At 33.8% G+C, this 11,701-nt stretch overlaps 3 protein-coding genes across 5 annotated transcripts; all 3 read left to right on the top strand.

The window, feature by feature from the left end:
• The first annotated feature begins 256 nt into the window (after positions 1-256).
• Positions 257-1,358, top strand: LOC111281772 (uncharacterized). Its single transcript, XM_022869427.2, has 4 exons — positions 257-560; positions 634-704; positions 796-847; positions 968-1,358. Exons 1-4 carry the CDS (start codon positions 458-460, stop codon positions 1,129-1,131), a joined length of 390 nt encoding a protein of 129 aa, XP_022725162.2. The 5' UTR covers positions 257-457; the 3' UTR covers positions 1,132-1,358.
• A 1,517-nt stretch (positions 1,359-2,875) lies between these two features.
• LOC111282118 (uncharacterized) lies at positions 2,876-5,219 on the top strand. Of its 2 annotated transcripts, XR_016342064.1 has the most exons (7): positions 2,876-3,308; positions 3,382-3,485; positions 3,793-3,890; positions 3,974-4,164; positions 4,615-4,682; positions 4,863-5,034; positions 5,117-5,219. XR_016342064.1 is itself a non-coding variant. In XM_022870070.2 (6 exons), the coding sequence occupies exons 1-6, from the start codon at positions 2,909-2,911 to the stop codon at positions 4,905-4,907; spliced, it is 906 nt and encodes a 301-aa protein (XP_022725805.2). In that variant the 5' UTR covers positions 2,877-2,908; the 3' UTR covers positions 4,908-5,219. The 2 variants fall into 2 exon arrangements, 1 of the variants encoding a protein (XP_022725805.2); XM_022870070.2 differs by having other exon boundaries at positions 2,877-3,308; positions 4,863-5,219.
• Positions 5,220-5,374: 155 nt separating this feature from the next.
• On the top strand, positions 5,375-11,641 carry LOC111282119 (Prolyl oligopeptidase family protein). Of its 2 annotated transcripts, XM_089760547.1 has the most exons (12): positions 5,375-5,612; positions 6,009-6,278; positions 6,654-6,817; positions 7,209-7,431; positions 7,509-7,651; positions 7,741-7,949; positions 8,091-8,225; positions 9,089-9,217; positions 9,807-10,216; positions 10,364-10,580; positions 10,735-10,928; positions 11,096-11,641. In XM_089760547.1, exons 2-12 carry the CDS (start codon positions 6,112-6,114, stop codon positions 11,289-11,291), a joined length of 2,187 nt encoding a protein of 728 aa, XP_089616673.1. In that variant the 5' UTR covers positions 5,375-5,612; positions 6,009-6,111; the 3' UTR covers positions 11,292-11,641. The 2 variants fall into 2 exon arrangements, with proteins under 2 accessions (XP_089616673.1, XP_089616672.1); XM_089760546.1 differs by lacking the exon at positions 5,375-5,612 and having other exon boundaries at positions 5,642-6,278.
• Positions 11,642-11,701: the final 60 nt, after the last annotated feature.

The raw sequence follows: 11,701 nt of genomic DNA on the forward strand, positions 1-11,701 counted from the left end.
TATATGCCATCACCCCTGGACTGCGGTTCATTTAGATCTTTCAATTACTTTCTTGATCTCCCATTAGGCAGAAGGACTCAACAACAAATATATGAGCTGGCCTGCAACTTTTTAATAAGAATGCTAAGAACATTGAATTAAATCTCGGAGTTTAGCTGATTGGATCATGCATCCACCGTTAAGAGGCGTGGTAACTATATCCCTATATTTATTATAATAAAAGAAAACCAAGGGTCCTACTACCTTGCTTGTTGACAAAAAACCAACCCAAATGGTGTGAAGCCTCTTAAATGCTTTGGAACTCTGCATTATTGTGCTTTGTGTCTGTTCTCTTTGTCAGTTTCTCTCCCTCTCTTTTCCTTTTTGTCTATGGGGCTTTGGTTGATATAAAAACAACCCACACTCAGAAAATTTGAAAGCTGTAGTCAAACAAAAAAAATAAAAAATAAAAACTTCAATGAAGCTGATAGTCTTCATAGCTGTGCTTTGTTTTAGCTTCTTTGCATTGCAAAAACCTTGTTCTTCCCTGCAAATCCAGCTGCACTCATCAAATGCACAAGGTAAACTATATATAAAGGTCTCATTGTCTCTTTGCTTTTTCATTATTTTATGAGTTTAAATGCTTTTGATCAGAAGCAGCAAAAGGAGTTCAGCTTTCGCCCCACACACTGCCAAGGAAGCTCAGATTCACTGAGGAAGTAGCAGTAAGAACCTACCCAGAAAAGACACAACCTTTAATATAACAAAATTACCATCTCTTTCTTACATTCATATGCCTTTTTGTTCTTGAACCAGGTTAAAGGAAATGAAGCTCAACAATCAATTTCAAACACCAAGCTGAAAGAAGGTGACATCCCATTCAAGCTCTTTGTTTTGCATTTTTTTTTCTTTTGTATTTTGTAGATAGAACAGAACAAAACCTGGGGTTGAACAATTGTACTGATTAAACAGTGAGAATATTGGACAGGCAAAGCATACCAGAAAGAGCGAGAAACAAAGCATGGAAGTCGAGGCACAAGGCAAGATTGGATGGAGGGAGGGCCCGACATTTCACAATATTTTACAACGGATTATTCCCGTGTAAGAAGACGAAGTCCCATACATAACAAGTCATTGCTGCTCGGTCCTTGAAACCTGGGGGAGATGAGAGTTCCTGCTGCCTGCTGCTTTCAGTCCCCAAGAGTACAGATCAAACTTTTAGGATCACAATTTTGTTAACACCGAGAAGAAAACCGTAGTGAAAATCGAAAAATTAAAAAATAGATAGTATTTGATTCGGATTAATTTTTTTTTATTTGATTTAAATTAAATTTATATATTAAATATATATTAAATTCGAATCTAAAGATGAAAAAAAAATCAAGTTATATATATTTTTTAATTTTTATATATATTTTAAATTTTTATAAAATAAAATTAATAATTTTATATTAAAATTTATTTAAATATATAAAAATAATATATAAAAATTAAAAACCGATAAATCAAATCAAATTGATAAAATTTGATTTGATTCCATTTAAATTAAATAAAAATTTAATTCAAATTTAAATTTAAATTTAAATTTTTATAATATTATATAATATATAAAAATATCAAATTGAATCCGATCCAAATATAACCGTTTAGTTACAATACTTTTGTCCTTAGGCAGATGAGGAATGTGTCTTCTTTTGTTTCTGTTTATGGCCAGCATTTCTCCTACCAAAAACAAAACCCTCAAAATTGAAATTTTGTAGCATTATACAAGGCTAGGGAGTTTGAGTTTCTTTGTCAACTTTTCTTGGCAATCAAATGGGGGTTACAGACAATGGTTTATATGAATTTGGAATTTAATAGCATTGGTTTAGTAATTATTTTAAAAATATTTAAATTTTAATATCTTATAAAAAAATAAAAATTATAACCTATGTAAATAATACATATATTAAAAATTAAAAAATATATATTTTATTTTATTCAAACTTGGAATCATCATATGTTGAGAATTTTTATAAGCTTAATTATTTTGTTTCTATACATGCCTGCTTAATCTATAACATATTAAAATGAGAGGTAATTTTTTATTATCTTTATTAGATTTGACAATTTAAAACATAATATAATAATATAATATAAAAATAATACGAAAAAAATATTAAAATGATATGATTTAAAATTTTAACAAAAATTATATATGAATTTAATAAAACAAAAATTATATTTTATATTTTTATATTGATATAAATTATAATATATAATTTTCTTATAAAATGTGATACGAATACATAAATTATCAATATGTTACAGACATGAATATATAAATTAACATGTCTAATTTTTATAAACAACACGAATTTATTGTAAAAGTTAGAGATTTTCAATAAAATCTCGTAGATGAAAAATTTTCCTTTTTTCTTTTTTTTTTTTCATTTTAATCAATTTTTTTATCAATAAAAACTTTTCTTAAGTAATGATAATTAATTTATTTTAAATAAAAATAGTTTAACAATTTTTTTCTCGAAGTTAATATATATAATTGAATTGACAATAAATTTAAAATATTTAACATCTACTTAAATTAGAGTATAACTTAATCAAAATTTAATTTGATAATAATTAAATATTTTTTAAAATTAATTAAATTTTTATTATTTAATAATTAATAAGTTTTGAGTGAAAAGAAAGAATATTAAAAGTAAATAGGGATATAAATAATTAATAATAAACGTAGCAAATTACACATCAAAAAGATATACATACATATATATATATATATACATACATATATATATATATATATATATCAAATCTAAGGGGTAAATAGACTTTTCGCAAATAAGAAACCAGAACTGAAACGACGCCGTTTTGGAAAACAAAGGTACCTAAACAGCGGAGAAGAGAGGAAACAAATCCATCCGATCCCAAAATGGAAGATTTATGGAAGCGAGCAAAGTCCTTCGCGGAAGAAGCGGCGAAGAAATCGCAAACCTTAACAACGCCAAACAAAATCGCCGATCTAGTCGCCGAAACAGCCAAGAAGTCCAAGGAGCTTGCTCTGGAAGCCACTAAGAAAGCCGATGAGCTCAAAACCGCCGCTCTCAAACAAGCCGATCAAATCCAAATCCAAAGCATCTCCAAGTCCATTTCCGATATTATCCCTCCCCAACTCTCATCCCTCTCCATTACCTCCTCCGCCTCCACTTCCTCCGATCCTCCACCAATCTCCGATTCGGAGCTCAGGAAGTTTGGTCTCACCGATGATTTGAGAGATTTTGTCAGAGGCTTTACTTCCAGTACTTTCCAGAACTTCCCTTTCCCTGTCCAAGGTAATTTTTTATTTAATTTAATTTCCTTTGTCTTATTTTAATCAATTCTTAAAGTTTTAGATTTTTTGATTAGATGAACCGGATCCGTCCGATGCGACGACTACGGGGTCCAATGTACGGAAGGATCTGAGTGAATGGCAAGAGAGGCATGCTACTCTTGTTCTTACTACTGTTAAGGTAAAAAAATTTACTTTTCATTTTAGATTTTATAGTTTTAAGGCTATGTTTGGCATTGCATTGTAGTTGTGTTTAATGGTAATCGCTGTCTTTGGCCCGGAAAGACAATGCCAAACAAAGTAAAATTTGTGGTAAAGAATTTCGATTGAGATGAGTTTTGCTTCAGTCACAGCTTTTTTTGTCATTGTAATTTTCAATTACAATCCAAAAAACCAAACTTGACCTAAGTTTACTCAGAAACGCATGACGCATTTTAGATTTTATGATTTTAAAAATTAATTTATGTAAAACATTTATTCTTTTGCAGGAAATCAAGAAATTAAGATATGAACTGTGTCCGCGTGTGATGAAAGAAAGAAAATTTTGGAGGATATATTTCACTCTTGTTAGCACTCACGTCGCCCCGTAAGTAATTAATTATTATTATTATTATAAGGAGGATTTGAGGTTGGAAATCTTATTTTGATGTAAAGTATTTATATTTTCAGTTATGAGAAGCAGTACATGGAGGGAGTTAAACAGAGAGCAGAGGTAAAAGAGGATAAATCAAAGCAAACACCTGTAGTTGAGACAGAAGAGCTGGAAAATGGTCTGAAACATAAAACTTCCAGCGCATCTGCTGAACAAGATTTGGATACATTTTTGTTGGGAGATTTTGAAGATAGTGATGGCGGTGGAGGTATATTAATAGAAATTATTGCATTGATTGTGGGTTCATAAGATCTTATTATGTTTTTTGTTTCCTGCACTTTTGATATTTTGAATTACTTGCTCTTGAAGTGACTTAATGGTTTTAGCTTTTGCGTTGATGACTTTATTTTAAAATTATATGATCAAAAGGATGTTATTCCCAAGAGTCATATTAAAGCTTGATCATGCATTGTTTAGCCTAACTTACCATGGCAGATTCAATGTTATATGTTGATCTTGGCAGAGGTGTTTATATTCATGTTAAGACATGCAATACTAGTAACTAATGATGATATTATTGCAATGATGTGGCAAGCTTCATTGTTCATAGAAAACCATTGACAAATGAATTGGACACAGACAACGTGTTTTTCTATTTTACATGTTTTCCTTAACAATTTTTTACTGTCAATTTATTAATTATTTGCACATCTTTCAGATGATGGTGATGGTGATGCAGATGCTGATGGGAGCTTTGGTGATGATTTTGACAAGATTGAAAATTCTGTAAGCTTGAATGAATTTATACTACCTCTTTTTTAAGGTTTCTGAACTCCTATCAGTGCTTCCTGTTGCATCCTTTATAACATGTTTAAGTTTTGCCTCATTTCATTGATGTTTGCTTCAAGGTTCTTTATTCTTTGAATTGGCTGTAACGTATGTTTCGAACTTTATGGCCACTTACAGGATGTTGAAGATGAGAAAAGGAATGCAGGGGGAACTAAAGCTTAGAATTGCAGTAAGAGGAAACACATTGGAGTAAAACTTCAAACTTTACTGCTATGGCGAGAAAAAGACTTCAGAAGGGATAGCAGAAGCAGTTGACGGTTCTCAAAATTTGATCAGTGGTTGGGATTTGGTACTGTGATGAATATGTTTGCTTTATGCAAGAGATATGATTTGCTATTTGTTCATTTGTTTAACTCTATAAACAATTGCAGGTTCTGATACCTGTTTGCCAGGGAATGAGGGGAGGCTAGAACACCATTATTTGCTTTGTACGGAGAATCTCATTCTAGTAATCAAATTGATCTTGTTAATATGCTTCTGAATCATGAATTTTGTTCATACCATGTCTAAACTTAAAGAAAATTTCAATCTCTTCTTTCGGTTTGGAAGAATGTGGGGAATTTATGAAACATATCCAAACAGCATATTCATTCATTTATTGGAAGCCTCAGAGGAAAGATTTTGTATAAATTATCTCGAGATACAACTCGAGACCTTGTGTTGTTTGAGACCCACAACTGATCCCCAAAGAAACAACATATTTAAACCCAATTTGAAGATCTTTGGGTCCTATGGATTCCTGTTTAAATCTTATAAATGCTTAAGAAGCATGTCAGGTTAATTGCATTTGGACAGCATTGAATCTCGATCTTGGGCTCCTGAGTGTAGACGTCAAACAAATGCTGAATTCAAACATCTTCTTTTGGGGTGAGAGGTTCTGAATTTTCTATCAAACTTCACTTTTAGTGCCAAAATTTTCACTAAATTTTCTAACACCAAGATACAATTCACTGAATTGGAAAGGAAACTGCAATTTTTAAGTGTAGTAATAATGCTAGTAGCAATATATACAACATAAAAAACCAATTAAACTATCTGGTCGATTGCCCCTTTTCCTTGATCGATTCAACCCGATGAATTGTTAATAGTAATATATATATATATATACCTACTGAAAGTGGCTGCTCTTCGAACCTACACTGCCATGACTCGTCTCTTCGGGTTACTCTGCAACACTTCACTCAAAGCACCCTCTTTCTCCCTTTCTTTCACCTTAATACCCTCGCTATCCTCTTCATCTTCCTCTTTCTCTTCAAAATGCAGGGCGGAGCCAATCTCAGTACCTTCTCAACTCCCTCCAGTTCCCAAAAGAGTTCCTTTCACTGTCTCCCTCCACGGTCATTCGTGGCAAGATCCTTACCATTGGATGCGCAACATCAGCGACCCTGATTTCTTGGGCTACCTCAACCAAGAAAACTCATATGCTCGTGCTTTCATGGCTGACACTCAAACTCTGCAACGAACTCTGGTCACTGAGATGAAAAACCGGATGCCTGCCAAGGTTTCCACGCCTGTTGAACGTTTTGGACCCTGGTTTGTGCTTTTTAATATGACCCTTTTCATGGTTTTGGCTAATTTTTAGTTTTTGTATATGAAAATTTCCATCTTTCCTTGACATTTGTGATTATGTCATGTTAGTGTTATTTGGGTTTATGCTACTATTTAAGATTTGGGTTTTCGTTAAGTGATGCAATCTTAACGTCATCTGCTTTAGATGGTGTCAGTTCCATGAATTGGTTGGATGCTTGCTCGCTTATTGTTAGTGTAGAAAAGAGTGTCACCTAATGTTAACGTTTCGAAATCTTAGCTAACAAGCATAATATTTTTGAGGTTTGCTTTTGTTTAGTTGAAATAGTCTATTTTTAGTGTTCCAGAAATGAATTGTGAGTTCACTGACATCTTATGCAGGCTGTACTACGAGTACATACCGGAAGGGAAGGAATACCCAGTTTTTTGCAGGAGGTTAGGAACTAAGAGACGTGGTTGGCCGGCAAGGCTTCTCAGCTATGCAAAAGCCGGGTTGGGAAGGGAGGAAATTTTGCTCGACTGGAATGAAGTTGCTGAAAAACATGGCAAGTTTCTTAAAGTGCTTTTCTTTTCCTCTTCTTTTCTTTTCTCTTGTGTATGTATTGGATGGAGATGTGTGGTCATGGTTATATTATGGTATGCCAACATGATACTGTAATGCTCCTTTCCAAAAGGTATTTTGGCTTACAAGAATTGGAAAATATATTATCTTTTACTGTTAAAACTTTTTGAGCGAAAAGAATAGCAAAAACTGAATTTTTCAGAGTAGAAAATGAAAGTTTATAATTCTGTTTATGTGTCCATGGTATGTGTCTTGAAACAAGGCTCCGAAGTTTAGTAACCTTAGCTATTGCTGTACAGCGTAGATATATGGCTAAAAATAAAATAATTTTCTTTGGTGTAGTTGTGCTTGATGTTATTATGTCATCCGTGCAGGTTATGTGCACATAGGCCAGTGCCGAATTTCACCAGATCATAATTTTCTAGCGTACACACTTGATGCTACTGGTGGTGAACTGTTCATGCTTCAAATTAAGGACCTCAGAAATGGATATCTTGTTCCAAGGGCACCAGTTGATGGAGTTGTTAGCTTGGCATGGGCTCAAGATTGCCAGACTTTGTTCTATACAATTGCAGATGAGAATCAACGACCTTACAGGCACACTTCTTCACCGCATTGCTCTGTCTTTTTGTTAGAGATTGAAATGTTTTCCAACTCGTCTCTTGTTTCTGCAGGGTTCTTTGCACAAAACTAGGATCAGGTAATACAGACGATATCTTGATATTTACTGAAAGTGATCCTAGCTATTGTGTGGACCTAACAAGTACAAAAGATGGAAAGTTTATAACTGTGAATTCAAATTCAAGGAGTTCATCTGAGGAAGGCATTTACCTTTTCACTACCATTTCCTTTTCGTATGTTTAGATTATTATTATCCGCCAATCTAAAACCCCAATGCATTATTACAGGTTTATGTAGTTGATGCTACTGATCCCTTGAGCGGCTTGCAAAGAGTACACGAGCGTGTTTCCGGCATACAGTATTTTCTGGAACATCATTTTGGTTTCTTTTACATTCTTACAAATGCTCCTATGAAAGAAAATATGATGTGTTCCAGTGATGGCTTTTATTTAGCTAGATGTCAAGCTGGAGATATCCAGTCAACCACTTGGCAGGTTTCGTTTGCTTTTCTATTCGTATCTAGAGAAGCGGATACCTGATTTTCTTTCTTGTTTGTTATCTTACCAACTGAAGCTTCTATTAACACAATCCACTATTGCACATATTAATACATTTCTGTATGTATATTTTTCCAGAATATTTTCTATGCAAGTAAAGATACTATTTTACAAGATATGGACATTTTTTATGGACATTTGGTGCTTTTTCTCAATAAGAGGGGCTGTCCTATGATATGTTCTGTTGATTTGCCTATCAATGTTGATTGTAAGGTATTGTAATTTCTGCTTTTGTCTTCTCTTCTGCATGTAGAATTTTGAAATAAATGCACAAGATGAATTAATTCTTGTTGTTTTTGAGCTTTCTGTCCTTGTGCTTTATGGCATTAAGTTTGTTGTAACATATTTTTCATCTTTTAGCAGAGAAACCTAGTTTTCCCTGCCTCTCCTTAAGCAATAAATGAGTTGTGTCAAGGAAATGCTTTTTCATTCTGGGCTTATATTTACACTCTTTCATGTATAGTTGCAGCTTTTTAGTCGGTATGGTTCGATCTTATCTTTACACACCTGCAAGTATGAGAAAAGAATTAAGTATTAGTGAAAGCATATAAAAGAGAACAGGAAAAAAGCAGTGCTTGAAAATTTTCCTGATAATAAATTTTATCATTGTCAATATCTGGATTTGTTGTGATAATCTCTATAATAGCAGTTCCAGTTTTATCATTTAGCCATGAGATAAATTGGTTTTGTATCCTGTTTTTTCTGTTGCTCAGATCCTTTTGTATCTGCCTATTGCTAACCTAAGTGTTGATGTTGACATAATTGATTTTAAGCATGTTTTAACATAATAAAAAAAGGAGAGTAGAGATAATGATGTCTAGCGTAATCATTAATCAAAATTCTCAAGTTCGGGAGTATTTCGTTCTACTAATGCTTGTGCTCACTCTGTTTTGTTTTTGATCTGATTGCCTGTTCTCTTTCTTGCTTTGTATTTATTGATGATAAGTACATTCTAGCTCCTAAAAAGGAAAAAATCCCCAATAACAATGATGAAACTAAACGTCATTGTTTAGTTGGTTTTTGCATATATGAATGTCATTGTACTAATTTTCAATTTGGCATGAGTTTTTCTGCAGCATCAAATGAGGATTGAGGATCTTGATCCATGGTTTTTTCCTGTGCCATTAAATTCATGTAGTATTCAACCAGGTTCAAACCTTGACTTCGCAAGCTCAGTATACAGAGTGGTGCTGTCTTCTCCAGTGGTAATTTCTTGTGAGCTTGATTTTGATATAGATACTTTACATATCTTGATGGTGTATAACTTTTATTGGTCTTCTCTCTCTTTCTGCTTGATGTCAATATGCTTAACTTGCATCTCTATCCTCACACCTTGTTCCGTTCATTAGCAGTGCAAAGCATAGAGAACTAACTTTCTCAGTTCATTTTTTGGTTTAGTAATATTTAAAGATAAAGCATGCCGAAGCTCTTGCAATTCTGATGAGCATAAAAAATCTACCTTTTTCCACTTGAGAAACAAATAGTTACTATCATCTGTGGAGCTTCTATATGCCTGATATCAAGAGATTTAAGACTATCAAAACCTTACATCTTTTCAGGTTAACTAAAATGGACCAATTATTGAAGTAGTTATGACCTTCTCAAACTTTTTATAGGTATTGCATTTGATAAATGATAGTATAAACTAGTTGAGACTAGGGAGCCTATTTGGTTTGTTTCTTAGCTCAGTGAGAACTGTGGAATTACGTTTGCTTGATTTGTGATGTGCTGATTTTAGTTACTTGAACAATTACGCTTATCTTGAATTTATTTACCTGTCATTTGGATCTCTAGATGCCTGATGTAATCGTAGACTATGATATGTCAAGACGGATTTTCTCAATTGTCCAACAAGAAGAGGTACTTGGTGTTTCTAGTAATGCTCGATCATGCTCTTTAAGATATGAATTAGATACCCAAGAACACCTTGACAGTGAAAAGGTTGAAAACAACCAAAGTATTGAATTACAAAGATGGAAGGATTTTTCTGAGACTTATTGTTGTGAAAGAAAGGAAGTTATTTCCCATGATGGTGTCAGGGTTCCTCTGACCATTTTGTACTCTCAAAAAGTGTGGAAGAGCAGTCAGTCTCCTGGAATTTTATATGGTTATGGAGCTTATGGAGAAGTTCTTGATAAAAGTTGGTGTGTGGACCGTCTAAGTTTACTTGATCGTGGATGGGTGATGGCATTTGCTGATGTAAGGTTGGTAATTTGTTGTCATTCCTGGTATTTTGTTGCATCAAGATTTTGGTCATGCATGTTTCAAAGAATTAGCTAAACATATTCTAGTTTATCAGTCTTGGATGGTGTTACTTGTTATTTCAAACGTTCCATGTGTTTCCTGAACAGGGGGGGTGCTGGTGGTGATTCTTCATGGCATAAATCTGGCAGTGGGTTGTTGAAACAAAATTCTATATATGACTTTGTATCATGTGGCAAGTATCTAATTGATGAGGGCTATGTCCACAGAGATCAGCTGAGTGCCATTGGAGTTAGTGCTGGGTGTCTTCTGATAGGGGCAGCTCTCAATATGTACCCTGACCTTTTTCGTGCTGCAATTTTGAAGGTTAGCCTTATTAGAAAAATACCTGACATTTACTGGTATATTATCATGTCCTCACCCAATGGATTATATTAAAATGTTTTGGTTGTACTCTCTTTGTTTTCTTTCCTTTTTCTGTTAGACTGTCATAATAGAGACTTTGTTAATATTTCAACAGGTACCCTTTCTCGATATATTGAACTCGTTGCTGGATCCTAGTTTGCCTCTCACTACATTGGACTATGAAGAATTCGGGAATCCCCAGATAAAGTCTCAATTTGAGTCTATTTTAAGATATTCTCCCTATGAAAATATTCCTCATGGTGGTTGCCACCCTTCAGTTCTTCTTACAGCTTCGTTTAATGACTCAAGGTAAATCCACATTCTCCACTTCTTGAGTTTTTCATTTATAATTGCATGAATGCTTGCTTCCATATTTGTGCTGTTGATTTCGTTTTTGTACTGTCATTCAGAAAACTTGTATACCAATTTGTATCTGTTTTACTAATGCTGGTCACATTTAATTATATCATCCCAAGGGTTGGAGTTTGGGAAGCTGCCAAGTGGGTGGCCAAAGTACGAGATGGTACATGTTCTTTTTGTTCTCGTTCTGTCATTCTGAAGACAAATATGAGTGGAGGACACTTTGGTGAAGGTGGCCGCTATATTCAGTGTGAGGAAATAGCTTATGAATATGCTTTTCTGGTGAAAGTTATGGGGATTCACATTAATTAGCAAATAAACTTGGTTCTCATCAAAGGTTTTCAACTAACAGGGAAAAGAAAACATTAAACAGAGGAATTTCTTTCATTTAATCTTTGAATGAGTGATTGATGCTTCTGTTTATTGAAGGACACTCGATTGCTGTTCAGGCAGTGATCTTTATGATGAGAGAGTGGATTCTGTGCAAGCTAAAATTTTTAGAACACTTCATTGGCAGTTCAGGTAGATATCAAATGGTAAAAGTGGCTTCTGAGCTGCCTCCATGTGCACCTGCTTTTTTATGCTGAATCTGATCATGTATACATATTGAGTGACTAATGAAGTTATCTTTTGAGATTTAAAAATGCTGCATTTGCTGTTAATCCTTATTGCACCAGGAAATCTGGCGCCTTTCATTCCAGGATGCACTAGAGTTCCATTTC

Source organism: Durio zibethinus, chromosome 5 (assembly GCF_047325235.1).
Source record: "Durio zibethinus cultivar Kanyao isolate XHJ-2024 chromosome 5, ASM4732523v1, whole genome shotgun sequence".
NCBI lineage: Eukaryota > Viridiplantae > Streptophyta > Magnoliopsida > Malvales > Malvaceae > Durio > Durio zibethinus.